At 42.6% G+C, this 21,726-nt stretch overlaps 1 protein-coding gene across 1 annotated transcript in view; it reads left to right on the forward strand.

The window, feature by feature from the left end:
- Window positions 1–10,062: 10,062 nt before the first annotated feature.
- TWF1 (twinfilin actin binding protein 1) overlaps window positions 10,063–21,726 on the forward strand; it is a 39,086-nt gene continuing 27,422 nt past the window's right edge. Inside the window, exons 1-2 of the mRNA XM_073328016.1 lie at window positions 10,063–10,518; window positions 14,849–14,926. Of these exons, the coding sequence (XP_073184117.1) occupies window positions 10,494–10,518; window positions 14,849–14,926 (103 nt within the window). The 5' untranslated portion in view covers window positions 10,063–10,493. The remainder of the gene's footprint in view (window positions 10,519–14,848; window positions 14,927–21,726) is intronic.

Below are 21,726 nucleotides of genomic sequence, written 5' to 3' on the forward strand. Positions count from 1 at the left end.
GGTGATCCAGGACTGTGGACCCACTTGAGCAGTAGCCTGAGGGACTTCCTTGTACTGCATGGGCCACAGCAAGTGAAAAACTTCATGTTTCCCAAAGACAATGAAAATAGAAGTTTCCATCCAACACATTACTGGCGTGAAATCCCCAAACAAAGTGGAGAGGCCATGGCTTATGTACTCAAAAACCCAAAATGCTGCATACTGTTTTTGTTGCAAACTCTTCCAGTCTAATGTTCCAGTCCCATTGGGTTCGACAGGAACAAAGGACTGGAAAAATCTGGCTAGAAATCTGGCATGCCATGAGAAGGCAGCAAATCACCAGAGAGCATTCCATAGGTGGAAAGAGCTTGAGATGAGACTAAGGTTAAAGGCCACCATAGATGATCAGCATGCAGAGAAAATTGCATCAGAGTCTCTTTACTGGCAAAATGTTCTGAAAAGGCTCATTGCCATTGTGAGAATGCTTGCTACCCAAAACCTAGCACTGTGTGGCACTTCAGATCAACTGTATGTACCAAACAATGGAAACTTCCTTAAAATTGTGGAGCTGATGGCTGAGTTTGATGCTGTACTCCAGGAGCATCTAAGAAGAGTCACCACCCAAGAAATGTACATACACCACTACCTCGGAAGAACGATTCAAAATGAGATCATACAGTTATTGGCAACAAAAGTCAAACAGAAGATTGTGGCAGATCTGAAGTCAGCAAGATATTACTCTGTTATTCTGGACTGCACACCTGACAGCCATACGGAACAAATTACTTTAATGGTGCATTTTGTAACAACAACAGAACCTAGTGAAAATGTCCCTGCAATGGTGACTGTCGGAGAGCATTCTCTAGAATTTATTGACATTGATGATACAGGAGCTGGTATGATAAATGTGCTTCTTAAAAAGCTGGAAGATACGGGAATTGCAATAGCTGACATGAGAGGTCAGGGCTAATGGTGCCAACATGAGATGTAAGAACAGAGGAGTGCAGTCACAGATCCGACCCTCGAGCTTTTTTTGTCCCATGCAGTTCTCATTCATTGAACTTGGTGGTCAGTGATGCAGCATCAGCTTCTAGTGAGACTGCTGAATTTTCTAATGTAATTCAAAGCATCTATGTATTTTTCTCTGCATCAACTCATCGATGGCAATTTTTGAGCAACATCTGGGAACATCCTCTCTGACACTGAAACCACTGAGTGCCACACGATGGGAAAGTCTAGTGGAGGCGATAAAGCCTATCAAACACCAGATTGGGAAGATAGATGATGCCATAGTTTCCATTATGGAGGATAATGCTATGACAGGAACTGTTCATGGGAGAACAGTGGCAGAGGGAAATGGAATCACCAGAAACATACATAACTTCAAATTTCTTTGTGGCTTAGTGTTGTGGCAGGATATACTGTTTGAAATAAATGTTGTAAGCAAGAGACTCCAAGGTGTTGACCTTGATATATCTGGAGCAATGGAACAACTGGACAAAGCAAAGTCATACCTACTGTCTTACCAGTCAGATGAAGGATTTCAAAACGTTCTGAAGAGTGCACAGAAGTTGGCAGAGAAACTTCGCACTGAAGCTATTTTCCCACCCATTCAAGAATACAAGAGTCACCGAAGAAGAAGACATTTTGATTACGAGGCACAGGATAATCCCATAAGAGACCCCAAACAACAATTCAAAGTTGAATTCTTTAACCAGGTGCTAGATTGTGCAATACAGTCAGTTGAAGAACATTTCATGCAGCTCAGGGAACACAGCAGTGTATTTGGGATGTTGTATGATATTCCAAAACTCCTCACTATACCTGAAGAAGACCTACACCAGCAATGCAGGGCACTAGTGACAGGGTTGACACATGATGACATGTGCGATATTGATGCGAGTGATTTAGGTGATGAACTAAAAGCCCTTTCAAGATACATTTCAGCAGTGTCAAGGTTCCTCCCCCACTCTGAACTCTAGGGTACAGATGTGGGGACCTGCATGAAAAACCTCCGAAGCTTATCTTTACCAGCTTAGGTCAAAACTTCCCCAAGGTACAAAATATTCCACCCGTTGTCCTTGGACTGGCCGCTACCACCACCAAACTAATACTGGTTACTGGGGAAGAGCTGTTTGAACGCGTCTTTCCCCCCAAAATACTTCCCAAAACCCTGCACCCCACTTCCTGGACAAGGTTTGGTAAAAAGCCTCACCAATTTGCCTAGGTGACTACAGACCCAGACCCTTGGATCTTAAGAACAATGAACAATCCTCCCAACACTTGCACCCCCCCCCTTTCCTGGGAAATGTTGGATAAAAAGCCTCACCAATTTGCATAGGTTACCACAGACCCAAACCCTTGGATCTGAGAACAATGAAAAAGCATTCAGTTTCTTACAAGAAGACTTTTAATAAAAATAGAAGTAAATAGAAATGAAGAAATCCCCCCTGTAAAATCAGGATGGTAGATATCTTACAGGGTAATTAGATTCAAAAACATAGAGAACCCCTCTGGGCAAAACCTTAAGTTACAAAAAAGATACACAGACAGAAATAGTTATTCTATTCAGCACAATTCTTTTCTCAGCCATTTAAAGAAATCATAATCTAACACATACCTAGCTAGATTACTTACTAAAAGTTCTAAGACTCCATTCCTGGTCTATCCCCTGCAGAAACCAGCATTTTATATATATATATATATATATACACACAGACAGACAGACCCTTTGTTTCTCTCCCTCCTCCCAGGTTTTGAAAGTATCTTGTCTCCTCATTGGTCATTTTGGTCAGGTGCCAGCGAGGTTACCTTTAGCTTCTTAACCCTTTACAGGTGAGAGGAGCTTTCCCCTGGCCAGGAGGGATTTCAAAGGGGTTTACCCTTCCCTTTATATTTATGACCAGCAGGATCTACTCCAAAGGCTGTTATGGAATATATGTGCACAAATAAGATGACCACCCTCTTTCCAAATGCTTTTGTTGCTCTGCGCATACTTCTAACACTTCCTGTAACTGTTGCCAGTGAAGAACACAACTTCTCCAAGCTGAAGTTAATAAAAACATATCTACGCTCCACAATGACACAGGAGAGGCTGGTCGCCCTTGCAACCATCTCAGTAGATCATGAGCTGGCCCAGACTGTGGACCTTCAGGAAGCAGTTCAAATCTTTGCAACCAAGAAGGCATGGAAAGCACCACTTTGATTATTCAAACAGATAAAAATGCCAGTGTTTACTATGAAGACAAGAAAAGTTACATTTGCTGTTCAGGCGTTTGAAAGTTAAGTGTTACTTAAAATTTTTGAATAAGGCATTTTAAGTTGTTAGTTCTCCTTTATTGGGGTAGGTAGCAGAGCAGTACCATGAGAGGAGTAGAACAGGAAGAAGGCAGAATTGAGACCTTTCAAAGTTTTGGCTCAAGCGAGGGAGCATGGGGGCGTCATTTGAGCTCCCCGCCTCAGGTGCCAAAATGTTGTAGGCTGGCCCTGGCTAGGCCTGGTATAAAGTATTTGAGGCAAGGTTTAAGTTGCCTGAGCATTCCTGATTTTTTTACTCCTTCACTTTGCAACCTTAAGATTATTTTACTGTAAAGGGAAGTTCTGTTGTTTTTTAAAGGAAACATAAAAACAAAGAAATGCCATCATATATAACTATTTACTAGCTATAACTAGAACACTGCGTACAACCCAGTATATTCACAGGGGGATTCCTTGTGTGCGAACATGAAAGTGTGTATTGGAGGGGAAGTGCTCCCCAAAAAGGCCAGATCATATTCTTCCTGCACTTACACATTAACGTTAAATTCCACTCAGCTTACTTATGCACATATGTGCAGTACCCACAGATCATTCATAGGTTATTATATTAAAAACTAACCAGTGGGCATGGACAAACTAAGTTTAAACTGTTGTAACTCAGCCCAATGAAAAACTAATTTTCCACCAGAATAGCCAAATGCACATCTTTGCCATATATATACACATACTATCTCCTTACCAAAGTTCATATTTCCAACAGCTCCTATTGGGTTGCTATTATTCTTCAAAAAGAAATTGCAAAAAAACAAAACAAAACATCCTCACAGGAACTGGGTTTTTTTTTCCATTCCCTTTGTTTAAAAAACAACCTGAACCATTTTTGCTTGTATTTTCATAACTCTGAACAAATGGGACAAATTTCAGCTCAAAAGGGTCATTTGACATGTTTATAAATTATCTTTTAGAATATAAATACTTATGCAGCCTGAAGTGTAGGTCTACAGTTTTCTTCAAAGTAACCCAGATTTGGTGGTGCTGAGAAACACAGCCCTGAAGCAAATAATTTCAGTAGACAGAAATACTCTGGTTCATTGAAAAATGAGGTTGTCTATGGTACAAAAATATAAAATACAAAATTCCATTACAAAACTGTAAACAGCTAACTAAGTTGCCCTTTTTGGCCACCAGTCAAAATCAGTTAGTCGAAGCTATAAAGCAGGTTGAATCAAGATGATGAGTCATCTTGACAGCCAGTAAGGCTAATTTTAAAATGGTTTCTCTCACAAGTATTACCAGCACATGCACCTGATTAAAATAGGAGTAGTAGTGTGGGAATAATCTTTTCACATTCAGTTGCCAGCAGTTTGAGGTCATTTATTTTATTGCAGTATCAACCACTACAAAACCAATTTTTCACCTAAGTCGGGAAAAACAGATTTCCTGTGCATTGGTCTGTAATTTTCCCTCTGAAAGCTCTTGTGAAAGAAGCTGCTGTCTCATTCAAATATAAATCAATTCAGAACACTGCATCTTTGCAAGTGGACAGATTTAAAAACACACACACACACAAAATGTATAGTAGTGGTAAGGCTGCAGATCAGTAGTTATAGGATTTATATATCACTCGTACTATTTTAAAACAATGCATAAAGGAAAGTGCATACCAAACACAAACTTATGTACTTCCTATGGTTTCCCCTATTAAGGATGAAGCCTGCTCACCTCTAGAAGGACCAATACGCAGCAGGACCATTGTAGTTCTACTAGACAGTGTGGGAGGCCAGGAATCTGAGAGGTTGTTCTGAAGGAGGAAAAGAATTCCATAGCTCCCCGTGGGATGGAGCCAAGTGCCATGGCAGCCTACTCAGTGGGAGCACATGGGGTTTTATATAGGCCGGGTGTCTGACTAGTTGGTCTACAAACTGTGCATATATGCTGTCCACAAACAACATGAAGATACAAGTGTGTTTGCTAGCAGCTACTACTTATAACCTATGGACTCCAAGGAGTGGCTGCACAAGTGATTGGAAAAAGCAATAATCAATTTACTTAGGATTTGTTCTACAAATATGAATTTTATTCAGTCCCTCAAAAAGTGCATCCCTAGGTCAAAAAATTCATATGTATGGCTTCAGTAGACAGGCCTCATTTATATCCTGAAACTACATTCAAGGACATCAAAGTTATCACCAACTTGATAACAGGAGGGACACAAAAGCAGTTATACATTTTTATATATAATATAAAACAAATGGAACAAAGGGAAAGTTAATAGCTTCTAATTTATATTTATTGCTGTGAATTGTAGACAGTTGATAAAGGAAGCAAAAGGTCACAAGGCGAACTCTATGGCCAGCAGAATTAAGGACAATATGAAGGAGGGTTTTTTGTAATTACACAGGAACAAAGGAATCTTATTAGTCCATTACATGAGGGAAATGGTGTCATGTTCTGGGGTGCAGTCCAGGCCAGTAGGGGGTTGTGTCCCTACCTGCCTTATAACCCTAAGTGCCTCAAAATGCTCTGTTGCTGTGTTTCTCTTGTCTGGACACTTCCAGCTAGCAGAAAAGCATGCAATGAATGTCGTTAAGCAGATCTGATTCCAGCAGCCTGCTTGTTACATCCTTGCCACACTCTGACCTCATCCAGCCTCGTACATCTGGCAAGATGACCCTGACAGCTCACAGTTCTGAATTTTCCCAAAATCATGTGCTCTGCAAGGTCCAGCCCTCTCCTGGAGCATTCAGAGAGAAATTAAGGGTCTTTTGGTCCTTTAAAGATACAGTCCTCAGCAGTTTGCCACATTAACTGAAGTTAATATTTGTTTTAAATCAAACACAGCAATGTGTTTGATTTAGATTAAAAGTAAAACAAATTTATTAACAAAAGGAGATAGGATTTTAAGTGAGTTCAAGTATAAAAGATAGAGTTAGAAATGGTTACAAGCAAAGAAAAGCAAATAACACGTTCTAGAGGCTAAGACTTAACAAAACAAGCTACAGCCTTTGTTCAAAGTAGTTTCCTTAGTAATCTACCTCCAGCAAGACGGCTGACCAACCCCTCTGGTCAGGATTTCCCACAAAAGTCTAAAGTGCTTGGTTCCTTTTTCTTCTTAGGTAAAACATAACTTAGGTTTCTCTGCCCCTCTTTTTATAGCCCAGTGAACCTTTAAATGGATTCTTCTGAAGGTTATCTCCCCGCAAAGAAAGTCCATTCGAATTGTGAGGAAGGCAACATGGAGTCTCCTGGTGAAGGAAGTTTCAGCATGAAACCAGCATGCTGGCTTCTTCCCCCACTGGTGTTTGCTAACATGCAAATTGATCTATTTCTTGCAATCTGATCCCTCTGTTGCCTTGATGGTTCTGTTTACATTCTATTGCATTCCCAATGCCTCTTAATGTACTATGGAAATACTTTCCAGGTGGCTGACCCTCATTCCTTTGTCTACCGTGGGGTAACTTTAGCCCTGCCTGGCAGACACACTTTGCTAACAATTTCCAATACGTTGTAATTTTGAATTTGTCCTCCATACATACAGCACACATTAATATTCATGATCAGTATTATATTAGCTTTCTATGGTGATCTTACATGACACCTTTCAGATACAGGTTATGACATTAGTGGGAAATATGCGTGAAATAGTGAATGGATTTGCAGAAATGGGTTTCCCTGTGGAGGGGCAATAGATGGCACACATTCCAATTTTGGCACCAGACCACCCTGCAATGGAATACATCAAGAGGAAGGGGTACTTCTCCATGGTGTTGCAGGCGCTTGTGGATCAGTGTGGGCGTTTCACTGACATCAACGCAGGGTGCATGACTCACGCATCTTTCGGAACACTGGCCTGCTCAAGAAGCTGCAAGCAGGGTCTTTCTTCCCGGACCAGAAGATCACCGTAGGGGAAGTCAAAATGCCCATTGTGATCCTGGAAGACCCCGCCTACCCCTTAATGCCATGGCTCATGAAGCCATACATGGGGCAACTTGACAGCAGCAAGGAGTGGTTCAACAACAGGCTGAACAAGTGCAGAATGAGTGTGAAGTGTGCATTCAGTTGTTTAAAAGCCCACAGGCCATGCCTGTATGGGAAGTTGGACATGGCCGATGACAATATTCCTATGCTTATAGCTGCATGCTGTACGCTCCATAATATTTGTGAAGGGAAGGGTGAAAGCTTCACTCCGGTCTGGACCACAGAGGCTCAGTGCCTGGAGGCTGAGTTTGAACATCCGGAGACCAGGGCTATTAGAGGGGCACAGCATGGAGCCATAAGGATCAGGGATGCTTTGAGGCAGCAATTTGAAGCTGAAAGCCAGGAATATTTGTTGCTATGCTCGGGATTGCAGTGCTTGTAATGCTAGGAGGTGATTGGTGCACATGATGCAAGAAGGGACCTTAACAATTGTATGTTGCTTTGTAGTGCTCTTTTTGCTTTCACTTAATAGAATAAAGATTGCTTTCAAACAAACACAATCCTTTTATTGAAAGACAACAACCAGAGGAGAGAGTCAAAATGAAAAAATTCATCAGCAGGGAGGGGGATGGGGGAATGGAAGGTCTCAAAAGGAGGAGAGGTCCCGGGACAGCTACAGATTTGTGTATGTCCAGGGATCATACCCAACCTTCTCCTTTGGAGTACAATGCAGTTCAGATTAAAATTTGAGATTTTAATGTAGTTTTATGTGAGTTAAATCAGTCAGCTGGCAGTTTTCTGCCCTCCATATGTGGCAGTATCCTTACAGAAACTATTGAATGTAAATTGATTAAACTAATACTTGGCATAAAACATTCAAATAGGAACAAGAGATACATGTTTAAATTAACATCTAAATTGCAATGATGAACTACAACAGTTTTTCCATACATAGGCATGTGCATCTGTCAGCAGGATAGAAAGTAATGCCACAACAGAAAGAATGGGCTAGAGCAGTGTTTTTCAAACCGTGGGTTGCGATCCAGTACTGGGTCGCAGCACGTAAGGCACTGGGTTGCCTTGCTCTGGTCAGAGTTGCTGACCGGTACATTAGAAGTCCCATTGGCGGTGCTTCCCAGCTAAGGTGGGCTAGTTCCTACCTGTTTTAACACCGTGTTGCACCCTGGAAGCGGCCAGCAGCAGGTCCGGATTCTAGGCGGGGGGGGGCCACAGGGCTCTGTGCGCTGCCCCAAGCACTGGTTCCGCGCGCCCATGGCAGGAGGGGGCGGGGGCGGTGCGTGCGGATGAGAGTCAGACACCTCCGCCTAGGAGCCAGATCTGTTGCTGGCTGCTTCCAGGACACCATGTGGTCCGCAGTGCCAGGACAGGCGGGAAGCAACTGGAGGTAACCCCATGCCCCAATCCCCTGCCCCAGCCCTGAGCCCCCGAAACCTGGAACCCCCTCCTGCACCCCAAACCCTTTATCCCCAGAGCCTGCACCTCCAGCCCAGAGCCCTGACTCATCCCTGAGCCCCCCAACCATGGAGCCCCTCCTGCACCCCTGATCCCTACCCGAGCCTGTACACCCAGCCCAGAGCCCTGACCCCCCTTCCACACCCCAACCCCATGCCCCAACCCTGGGCCCCTCCCACTCCCCTCATCCCCAGCTCCATTGCGTCAATGGGCATCAACAATTTTCTTCAACTGGGTCCCCAGAAAAAAAGTTTGAAAACCACTGGGCTAGAAAAACCTTTGCCCTGTAACTGATATTGCTGCTAAAAACAGCACAAACATGAGATTATCTAATGTTTTCATCAAGTACTTTGGCAACTGATTAACTTTGTAGCGTATTTGAGGCCACTCTACCCAAGCATAGTCTACAGACCTATTACTCCAGTTAGTAAGCATTACAGAGTATTAAGTCCTCTCCTTATTAGAAAGTTGTGAAGTGTTTTCCATTTTAAGACTGAGACTTGATTCCCTCCTCCAGCTCATCTTAAGTGATCACTCTCCTTATAGTTTCAGAGTAGCAGCCGTGTTAGTCTGTATTCGCAAGAAGAAAATGAGTACTTGTGGCACCTTAGAGACTAACCAATTTATTTGAGCATAAGCTTTTGTGAGCTACAGCTCACTTCATCGGATGCATACTTATAGTGTGTATGATAAACACCCATTTTTTCATGTTCTGTGTGTATATAAATCTCCTCACTGTATTTTCCACTGAATGCATCTGATGAAGTGAGCTGTAGCTCACAAAAGCTCATGCTCAAATAAATTGGTTAGTCTCTAAGGTGCCACAAGTCCTCCTTTTCTTTTTGCAAATACAGACTAACAGGGCTGCTACTCTGAAACCTGTAATTAAAGGTCTACACAGCACCTTAAACATCATCTGTGCTCTGCTGCCAATGGAGAACATCGGACAAAATGTAAAGTTCATCAGAGAAGCTATTTCGGAGATGAAGTTTTTAACCAATAATTGTGGCTTATTTAATGGCAAGTCCTCCAGTTGTTTTGTGTGTGCGCGTGATATCCTCTTACAAATAGCTTGGCAGCCAAATGTATTCCAGGTAAGTGCCCTTGACGGGGTTTTCGTTCAGAGGCTGAAGTACTTCACTAGGGAATTGTTCGCTTCAGGTGCACTGAAATCACCATGGCAGCCTCCAGCAAACCTCCCAACGGTCTGATGGACGCTTCACAGTTGCACCTCTGGCCCTGGTGCTGTGTATCCCCAAGACTCCTGCCTGTGCACGGATCGCTTAGCCCCGCCCCGCCCCGCCCCGCCGCGCGCTCCCAACCCCGGGCAAGCCCCTGCTCCCCCCGCCAGCCCCGAATAATCCCCCACTCTAGAAACGCTCCCGCGGCTGCCCGCCCCGCCGCTCCGGCCCCGCTCCCCGCCTGCAGCGCCCGCCCTCTCGGGCCTCTCCCCCGCCGGGGCTGCGAACGGGCCCCTTGCAGCCCAGGGCGGGCGGAGAAGCCGGCCGGGGATATTCGGGAGCTGTCTGGCCGCGTGGGGCAGGCGGGGGGGAAGCGGCTGGAAAGAGACAAACCCGCCTCAGCGCGGCGCGGCGCGGGTGTCCCAGGGGCGGCCCCGGCCCGCGACACGCCCTGGGCGGGAATCGGGATCCCCCAGCTACCGGCTGGCCCGCCCGCTCGCTCACGCCTGGAGCCGGCTCCCGTCCCAGGGCCCGCCCGGAAGGAGCCGGGCTCCCGGCCGCTGAGTGGCGGGGGCGCGTCACGTGCGTGTCCCGGGCCAGCCTGACCCCCCGCCCCCCAAGCCCGCCGGTTCCTGACCGACGTGCAGACAGAGCCCCAGCGTCGCGTCCCGGCTCCATCGCGGCATGTCCCACCAAACCGGCATCCAAGGTACCGGCCTGGGGCTCCCCAGTGTCCCTCTCCCCCCAGCCTCTCGCTTCTGCACCGGCCCTGGGGCTCCCCAGTGCCCCTTCCCCCCCCCCGCCGCCTCTGCACCCCGCCGGGGATCTCCAGTGCCCCTTCCTCTCCTTCCAGCTTCTACAGCCCCCCCTCGGGGGCTCCCCAGTGCTTCCTTCCTCCCCCCAACCTGTGCACCCCCCCGGGCTCCCCAGTGCCCCTCCCCCCCCAGCCTCTGCACCCCCCCCCCGGGGCTTCCCAGTGCCCTTTCCCCCAGCTTCTCCACCGCCCCCTTGTTGCTTCCCCCAGCGTCTGCACTGCCCCTTCCCTTTTCCTCCCCTCTTTTCCTCCAAGCTGCCTTCTCCCTCATCCCACTCTAGGGCTTTTAAACTGCCCCTGCTCTCTTGAGGGCTGAACTGCCTGGTTTTCCCTCCCTCCCCGAAACCTTGAAATTGTCCCTTCTTCTGCCCTTATCCTTCTGGGTTAGAGACCAGGCAGAACAAGGTCTTTGTTCCTAACAAGCCACCTGGGCCCTGACTATGATGCTTGGGTCCTCTGTAATCCTTTGCCTAGAGCACGCATCTATGATTGATTAGCAGTCTGTGGGGCACCCAGTGGCCCCAAAACTGTGGGGCAAGGTGAAGCACAGAAGGGCACAATATGTTTTGTGCATAATTGTACAAACCATATAGCTGGAAGGAGGAGCATAGAAATGCAGGGCTGGAAGCATCCAGAGAAGTCATCAAGTCTAGCCCCTGGCGCTGAGTAGGACCAAATAAACCTAGACTATCCCTGACAGGTGTTTGAGATGGCTGGGAACTGATCAAATGTTTTAGATGTAATCTGATGATTTAGAATAGCTGGGGAGTTATGGCTTCTCTATTCCTTCCTTGTGCCCCAGTATAAATTGATTATTTGCTCCCTGTTGGAGTAAATCTGAGTACTTGGCTTGTGGCTGATATTGTGTTAATTGGATGCTTTATGTTAAAACCTCTTTTGCAGACACTTACTGTATCCATAGGGGAGTTAATGAGATGTTCTATGTATTTCAATGTCTCTGCTTTTGAGGAATTCATTTTCTGTTTAAAAAATCCAATTTATATTTGATATTGCTTTTATTTAGTTCCTTTGTCTTGTTGGAACATGGGACAGGCAAGTTTAATAAGATAAAATTCACATCTTCAATTCAGGCATCAATTTTAACCTGGCTGCCATCTTTTAGATTTTGGTCTGCATGGGACAAAGTCTCATGGCATTATGACATCATAACTTTTGAGGTTGTTGCATCACAGCTTTATCTGGCCAATACAAAATCTTACTTTTTATATTGCTAACCATACTTCTCAACCCTTGGATGACCAAGACCAGAAGTGTCCCTGGGGGAAAAAAAATTAGTCTAGTTAGTTGTGTATTGGATTGGTAACTGGAAGAAATAAAACCTCCCTGTTCAAAAAATTTGAAGAGAGGTAGGAAGTCTCCTCAACCATTGATGAAAATAAACTGAAGCATTTATATGTGAGCATGGATGATAGCATAGTTAGGCACCACATATGCACCTGTCTCTTTGATCTGGACATGTGACTAAATCAAGACTGTTTGTTTCCTGGTTTGGTAGTAGACTTTCATCTTGCTGTAACTATGGTTATATTGTGTGATTACTTGGGAAGGGCAATGTGCACAGTTCTGCAGTAAATCCTATAAATAAATTAATTTAAATTCAGCTATATTCAACAGAGTTGTTAAGACTAGAATTGTGGTGATAGACATTTGGCTGTGTGTGTGTGAGTTCCCTTTGTGTGCTGCCCCAGCCCTGTACAGACAGCTGGCACGGCAGACCTTGAGAGAACTGCCCAATGACCACAAGATCTGTTAAGGAACGACTATTTTGTTGACTATAAACCTTCAGCCAGGTTTATAGTCAACAAAACACGGTACTGGTATCCCACAGACTCTACTGGACTACTAATACATGTATGCCCATAACAATGGACCAGCTCAGTGAACGGCGGGACTTTCTGTTTCTCCTTAGGCCAGACAAAGATACTCCCTCTGAGATACATCTTTATACCCCGATACAAACAAGTTAGTACTGTCCCTCTAACATAGTTAGTTACTGCCCCCTGACGTGGCTAGTTATCACCCATCAGCTTGTACGTATTGGTTCGATCAAAACATCTCTATTACGTACTGTCATCCTGACCGTATCTTTTATGAGGAGTCAGTGTGTTCCTGTCATCCTTGGGGAATTATTTTGTACCATCCTTGATATCGGGATGTGTTTGCATGAGTACTCTGTGACTAGCACTTCTTAGGAACGTGTATTTCTGCAATATCAGCCCTATTCTTGCCAGATTCTGTGAGCAGGTCCTGCCTCATAACAGGCCTCTGATACAAGGACTTATGTCTCAGTCTCTCTACCTACTACTAGAATAATCCTCCCAGGGTTCAAACACAATCTTCAACATGCTTGTATAAATGAATTTGCCATCTTTCCTTCATATAGATGTTAATGATTTTAAAACATGTTTAACTACTTTCATAGTATAGTTTAGTAGTGTGGATAGGGCTATAGAAAAATAATAGCACTGGAAGTGGTGAAATCCCACTGTTTATCTTGGTGGAGTAGATTTGAAACCTAATTATGACTACCTAACACCTGCATATTAATCACTTCAGTTCTGAAAATGAAACCACAAGCATCCAGTTAGTGCGCCTTCTACGGTTGCAGACCTCATTTAAGTAGTTTTTTGATACTACAGATATAAACAAAGATAATTTGAATTTTTCTGTGGGAAAGTGGAGTAACAGACCTTCTCCTATTTCCTTCCCAGTGGCCAGCAGGCTGTGCTTGGCAAGGAAGAATGAAAGAAACCAAAATGCTGCTTCTCACTTTCAGCAGTTAGGCGGGGGCAATGCTTTCAATTTGCATTTTGAAAGTTATTTTCACAACCATTAGGGCTAGAGACTTTGAGAGAGATTTTAATCTAATTTACAGTGACTTTCAAAGTGAGTTGAAAGTCTAACTGCAGTTAGTGCCTCAAAATATCTCCCCCTAATATTTTTTTAAAATGCAGACGTAGATGGTAGAGCACAAGGGAAAAACCCTCCAGGGGAATGAAGCTGCCCCAGTTCAACCTCAGATCCTTATAATACACAAAGATATACCAAACATTCTGGATGATCTAATCAATCATCTATAAATTAATTCATTTACAAAAATGATTAAAATGTGACTTTGCAAAGTATATTTGAGTGTGTAAAAAGATGCAGCCAACAAGCGCTACAAAGGAAATTTAGAGGTTAAGACAGATGCTTCATTCTAAACTTGTCCTATTATGAAAAGTGAGGGACTGAAAATTGTTATCAGACACATACTAGTGTGAGATAGATATGAAAGATGAAAGGGAAGCTTCATCAGTGGTACTCAGGGGCCCCTAGGAAAGACCAACAACCAGATGCTAAAAATATCCACCTGTATGCTTCTTGGGGTTCTCTTTTACGCATACGGTGACCAGATGAAGCGGAGAAAATATTGGGACACATGGGGGAAGCAAAAAAAAAGAAAGACAGACAAAGAAAGAAAAGCTGCTGGAGTTGCCAAAGCAAAAACAAAAAAACAATAAAAAACGCCGGAGCGGCCAAAGTCGCAATATTGGGAGAAATGGCGTCCCGACTGTTCATCGGTTGGGACGCAGGACAAAGACCTAAAAATCGGGACAGTCCCGATTTTATCGGGACGTCTGGTCACCCTATTTACACATCACTCTTGCAATGTATCTAGCTAGTAGGCAGTTTATAAATTTGAAAAGTATATACCTGAGCCTGCAGGAATCCTGAAGCTATTGCTTTAAGAGATGTAACATAATCCATCTCCATGGAGTATTAACTGAAACCTAAGAATGATGACGTAAATGTCAGCATTGTTAAGTGTTTTATTGCTGAGTAAGGAATACAGGAAAGAGAGCTAATTGTTCAGATAGGGTTGCCAAACCTCCAGGATTGGATTAAAGATTCAAGAATTAAAAATTAATCTTTAATTAAAGATTGTCCTGTGATGAAACCTACAGGAATACATCCAACCAAAACTGGCAACCTTATGTTCAGACCTTCATAAGATAATGTGAATGGAGCAGGAGTTGTGGGTGGAAATTGGGGAAAAATAACTGATTATTTGTTTTCAGTCTGACTTCTGGTAAAGGTGCAGCTGAATGGTTTAGTACTAGCCTCTTTTTACGATCACATGAACAAGTGTACTTTAAACATACTAATTGTAAATAGGTGAAATGCATTAATTCAATTACTAATATCTTTTTTTCTTTTCCAGCTAGTGAAGATGTTAAAGATACCTTTGCCAGAGCAAGATATGGACAATACAGGATTTTAAAAATAGTTATTGAAAATGGTTAGTTTTATTTTAATATATATTTTATTTCTGTTAGGTCTCGTTCTATTTTAGTATTTTACTAGTTATGTTTTAGTGACTTGCATGTGCAAGTAAAGAACACACACACCTAATCAGTGCTAGTGTCTTCCACATATGAAGATGTGATTGAATTTCAGTGATGCTTCAGTGCTTTCCAGTATTTTCATCTTTTGCTTTATATTGGAAAAAAAATTGTCATTTCATGTCAGAGTAAGTAGTGTTGTGTGGCTCGTCAATAATCTCAAAGGATTGAAACAACTTATTAAAACAGTTAAAAAGGAGAGGTGGGTAGAGAGTGGTATGAACCCTTGTGTAGATTCTTTTGGTTGCTTTCTACTCAAGATTTTAACACTACAGCAAACCCCTTTGGATGACTTTTAAATGTTCCTACAACTACAGTAATGTAGTCTGCATCCCCAGTCTTGCAAGAAGTATAACTATTCCTTAGTTCTCATGCACAAATAACCAGATTATTTTTTATTGAAAATAATTTGGTGCAATACATGAAATTTATCTTTGAAAGTTTTGAGGCAAATGTGCAAAGCTGAAAACATATGGTCAAAATATGGCATTCACCAGCTTTTTATTTTTTTTTAAATTAACTTATAGCCATTAGCTTTTTAAACAAAGCTTGTTGTGTTTAAATCTACAGTTGAATCAATCTCTTTGAAACATTGCATAATTTAGTGTCTGGCTAAGCACAAACAGACCTTTTGGTTTGTTCCTGGAGCTCAGGCATCAGCACTGCTCTGAAACAGCTGTAAGCTGGAGAAGCATTTTTGGTATTACAATGTAAATGAGTCCACTTTGACCTTCCCTGCCTTTGTCTTTTTTGGGAAATCTCCCGCCATTGCAATACCCCTGCTCCAGCACCACAGCACTGGAATAATCAACAATAGATATTCTAGTGTAGGCGGGACAATGTGATAAGGTTTTTCCAGATTAGGTTAGCAAATATTGACACACTGTATGCCTGTTGAATTTCATTGACATCAGCAAGGTTGTGTGTGTAAATTTTATGTTCCATCTCATCTCACTTTTAAATAAAGCATGGAGGCAATAAGAGGGGAGTGTCTTCCATTGTGAGTTCTATGTGTAGACACAGAAAATGGAAACAAAAACCAATATAATACTGTAACATGCTGTTCAGGATACCCAGAACTGAGAGCCACTGTAGTAGTTATAGGTAGTTTCTTTACCAGTCTTCCTTTTCCAGCAATGGATATGGGGATCCTGACTAACAGCTAGTCCAAGGTGCTCGTTTTCTCTGTTTCTTCAAGTGAAGGATAACTTAGGGGTTCTCTGCCCCTGTCTTTATAGTCCAGTAAACCTTTGAAAAGTATATTTCTGAAAGTTCATTGACCCTGTTTCAAGAGGTAGAAGGCTTCCTGCTGGTGCAATCTCTATCCTCCATAGAGAGTAAGTGATCGCTTTTTCTCTACTTGCTTTCCAAATGGTTTGTGTGCTTGTCTTTCTTTGGTCACACCTTGCTCAATTTATATGGGAGACATATTCAGTCAGACAGAACCACATTCCTTTATCTGAAGAAAACCTGTTTATTAATTCCCCCAACATGCCTGGTTTAAACACATTTTCATCATAATTCTAGCACATCTGTATAATCTTTTGTGGTTTGATGGTACATATATCACGCAAGAATGTTAATGATCAGTGAACTATTAGCTTTCCAATGGCTTATTACATTACACCTTTTAGATACAGAGTATAACTAGGGCTGTCAATTAATTGCAGTTAACTCACGCGATTAACTCAAAAAAATTAATCGTGATTAATCGCACTGTTAAACAATAGAATACCAATTGAACTTTATTAAATATTTGTGGATATTTTCTACATTTCAAATATATTGATTTCAATTACAACACAGAATATAAAGTGTACAGTACTCACTTTATACTATTTTTCATTATAAATATTTGCACTGTAAAAATTATAAACAAAAATAGTATTTTTCAATTCACCTCATAGAAGTATTGTAGTGCAATCTCTTTATCATGTAAGTGCAACTTACAAATGTAGATTTTTTTTGTTACATAACTGCACTCAAAAACAAAACAATGTAAAACTTTAGAGCCTACAAGTCCACTCAGTCCTACTTCTTGTTCAGCCAATTGCTAAGACAAACAAGTTTGCTTACATTTATGGGAGATAATACTGACATTTCTTATTTACAGTGTCACCTGAAAGTGACAACAGGCGTTTGCATGGCACTTTTGTAGCCTGCATTGCAAAGTATTTACATGTCAGATATGCTAAACGTTCGTATGCCTTTTCATACTTTGGCCACCATTCCAGAGGACATGCTTCCATGCTGGTAATGCTTGTTGGGGGAAAAAAAAAAAGCATGAATTAAACTTGACTGAACTCCTTGGGGGAGAATTGCATGTTTCCTGCTCTGTTTTACCCGCATTTCGTCATATATTTCATGTTATAGCAGCCTCGAATGATGACCCAGCACATGTTGTTCATTTTAAGAACACTTTCACTGCAGATTTGACAAAACACAAAGAAGGTACTGATGTGAAATTTGTAAAGGTAGCTACAGCACTCGACCCAAGGTTTAAGAATCTGAAGTGCCTTCCAAAATGTGAGAGGGAGAACATGTGGAATATGCTTTCAGAAGAGTTAAAAGAGCAACACTCCGATGCAGAAACTACACAACCCAAATCACCAAAAGAGAAAATCAATCTTCTGCTGATGGCATCTGACTCCGATAATGAAAATGAGTGTGCGTTGGTCTGCACCGCTTTGGATCATTGTCGACCAGAACCAGTCATCGGCATGAATGATGTACTCTGGAATGGTGGTTGAAGCATGAAGGGAAATATGAATCTTTAGTGCATCTGGCCCGTAAATATCTTGTGAAGCCGGCTACCAACAGTGCCATGCAAATGCCTGTTCTTACTTTTGGGTGATGTCAACAAGAAGTGGGCAGCATTATCTCCTGCAAATGTAAACAAACTTGTTTTAGTGATTGGCTGAACAAGAAGTAGGACTGAGTGGACTTGCAGGCTCTAAAGTTTTACATTGTTTTATTTTTGAGTGCAGTTATTTTTTGTACATAATTCTACATTTGTAAATTCAACTTTCATGATAACGATATTGCACTACAGTATTTTGTATTAGGTGAATTGAAAAATACAATTTTTGTTTTTTACAGTGCAAATATTTTTAATCAAAAATAATATAAAGTGAGCACTGTACACTTTCAATTCTGTGTTGTGATTGAAATCAATATATTTGAAAATGTAGAAAATATCAAAAAATATTTAAATAAATGGTATTCTAATATTGTTTACCAGTGTGATTAATTGTAATCTAATTTTTTAATCACCTGACAGCCCTTATAACAGTAGTGAGTTGGTGTACACTGAGCTGGTCAGGCCACTGCTGGAGTCCAGGGAGCCCCTTGTCTTCTGGCACTGAGATGCTCTTAGGGTCACAGACACCTCTTTTCTTGTCTTGAAAAGAAACTCTTAACACTCTGAGCTAGATGGAAGGGCTTGTCCCATATCTCTGGTGGAACTCTCTGCACCTCTTAGTCACCATGACTAGACAGGGCTCATTCTGGAGCATGTTGATATCCCTCCTTAATCAGCTAGTAGGATTGCTGTTGAGCAACGTAATTTCATTCTCCGCCTTCCAATCCCCTGTTCTGTAGCTTTCAAAAGTGGCCACTGATTTTGAGTTCTCTGATATTTTAGGTGTCCCATGTGTGACACTTTGAGCCTGATTCTCAAAAGTGTTGAGCACCCTCAAATTCCCAGTGAAGTCAGTGTAAGCTATGATTGCTCAGCACCTCTGAAAAATAGTGTTAGTGGCCACTTCTGAGAGTTGGCAGAAATTCCACCACTGTGCAGCACACTTAGTCTGCAGTGGGCTGGAGTACTAGAGGCCAGGTCTAGGACTCTAACAACACATTCTGCGTGGCAGGATACAACACTACAATAAGACTCTCAAACGAGCACCATATCTATGTATTTTATCAAGCTGTGTATTTTCATACATATCAAACTATGTATTTTAAATATTTATTTTTATTTAGTATTTTTTATAAGGCAGGTAAATATTTTGAGAGATATTACTGACATACTTTGTTTGAAATTGAGATATGCTTCATAACCGGGGGCGGGGAGGAATCCTATTGTCACATCTGTTTCAGTAATTAAGTCTTCCAAAACATTTCATATGAAAATTAAGCCTATTTAAAGACGATAATAAAAAATATTCAGTCAGTTGGATAAAACTGTGATACTTATAAAATCATATTTGAAAAAAGTTTATCAACTTAATGGTCAAATTAAGCAAGACACATTTAATGCAAACATAGTCTTCCCAACCTATTTGCAGTTTATAACTGGGTTTCTGAATCCTCTGACATAGAAACAAGACACTGAGGGCATGTCTACACTATAAACATAGGTTAACCTATGTTAGGTTGACTAACAACCACCACAGTAATTCATGTCCACGCTACCCTTCTTTTGTCAGTGATGCGCATCCTCACCAGGAGCGCTTCCACTAACTTAAGAGGTGAAGGGTGGAGAGCCAGGGCTTTCAGCTCCATGCACAGATCCACACTGGGAGCTGGGCTGCCTGCCCCCCGCCCCCAGCTCCTTGGCTGCTCACTGGCAACGGGGCAAGCCACACTAGGCTTGTAGGCTCCCTGCCGGGAACAGGCCAGCCGACCAGACTCTGGGGGAGATGCCAAGTAGCTGAGAGCCTGGGGGAGCAGCCAGGCTCCTGGCAGGAGATCCATGTCTGCTCAGCTACTCCATTCCCGGCAGGGAGCCAAGAAACCCGGTGCGGCTGCTCAGTTCCCAGCGGGGACATCTGCCGTGCTCCCAGTGGGGAGCTGAGAACCCAGGCAGCAGCCTTGCTTGAAGTGGGGAGCTGGGACCCTGGGGGGCAGCGGGGCTTTGAGCCCAGGCAGCAGCTTGAGCCGGGAGCCTGTGTGGCAGCCTGGCTTAGAGTGAAGACTGGGCAGCAGCCCAGCTCAGGAGCTGGAAGCCAGCTTTCTTTGAAATGCATAAGAATGACAGCCAATAGATGTAAGTAATGCAGTGTCTGCAGGGACTCCGATATAAGCCCTGCGCCTGTTGTTGAGTTATGTGCGTGTAGTTCGGCACTTATATGGGTGGGAGCAAAGATTGTAGTGCATATACTAACATAATTAGGTCAACGTAAGATGCCTTATGTTGACCTAATGCTGTAGTGTAGACCAGGCCTGAGCTGCAAACACTTTAGGCATATGCTTAACTACATACCTTAATAGTCCAATTGATGTGTGTTTTGCAGGATTGAGGTTTAATCCTAGTGGATTTTTGATGTGACTACTCTTCATGTATGACTGAGAGTTTAATAGGTTTTTTCCCTAATACAGTTTATTTTATGTGAGATGCTTTCTAGCTGGTAACTCTTAAACTGCAGCAAACTAGGATGAACTGTCTGTGCACTGATGGAAATAAGAGAAATTTCAATAAAATGTAAGCCTTTTAACTGGATTCTGCAAGGTGCTGAGCACCCTCAATCCCATTTACATTTTAAAAAAATGTTCTCTTTTGTATGGAAGCTGCAAAACGCAATGCATTCAGTTGATGAGGAAGGACGTTTTGCATGTATACTGTTCTTGGGATGAATTTAAGCATCAAATTTCTGACATTAGATTTTTATTCTTTTTCCTTATGATTCTTTGTTTCTGTTACTCAGTGATAACAAGGGAGATCTGGTGCTAAGTTTGGGTCTGATTCAACCTCCAATTGAAGTCAAGGAAGTTCAAATTAAAGGCCTGATCTTGTGAGGTGCTGAGGCATTCCATGTTGGACTTTTAATTTGAACACTACCTGTTTAATCTAGGTTTACAGAGAGGTTTTAATGTTTAAGTTTTTGGTTAAATGTTGTAACGGGGACTTATAAGTGTAAAAAATCTATAGCTCTTCAAGATTCCAAACTACGACAAAGGTATATAGCCATTGTGTACAATGTCTCAAATTCTAGTAAAATACATCACTATTTGTCCGGAAAGATACTGTTGCCTTAGAATCCTGAGAAATTTAAACTGGGGACTTCTTGGCCTCCATACTAGTGAGAGTGACCTTATAGTTACCATAAACAAAGGTTTCAAAGAACCATTCTGTGACGGGTTGGACCCTTGGGAAGCCACCTGATGTGCTGAGATACCACTGGGTCTATCTGTTCTACCAGCATGGGCCCCCTTTAACCTGTCTTGCTGAGCCAGGCTCTTGAAACCTTCTCTAACATACACAAAAAGGCAGGGCCACACCCAGCTGCAGATCAGCTCTGGGAATACTCATCTTAAGGGACTTGCTCCAGCACTCAAATGTCCACCTCCCTTAAAGTGCAGACCCAAAGATATATTATGAAATTCGCCCCCTCCCACTTCTTGTTCCCCCAGTTAGAAATTACAGAAACTGGGTTTAATAATAAACAAAGCAAATTTTATTAACCATAAAAGGCAGATTTTAAGTGGTAAAAGGGGTAACAAACAGAACAAAGCAGATTACTAAGCAAAGGAAATCAAACATGCAAACTAAGCTAGTTTCACTAAAGAAATTGGTTACAAATAGTATTTCTCACCCTAGATATTGTTGCAGGCAGTTTGCAAAGTTTCTGTGGTTTAGAGTTCCAGTTTTCAGATTGGACCCCTGTCTTAGTTTGAGTTCCCCTCCTCCCTACCTTGCCTTCCCCTTTGCAGTCTTTCTTCTTGGGCAGACAGGCCATGGAGAGGAGGAGCCTTG

This window comes from Lepidochelys kempii, chromosome 1, assembly GCF_965140265.1.
Source record: "Lepidochelys kempii isolate rLepKem1 chromosome 1, rLepKem1.hap2, whole genome shotgun sequence".
NCBI classification, from domain to species: Eukaryota; Metazoa; Chordata; order Testudines; family Cheloniidae; genus Lepidochelys; species Lepidochelys kempii.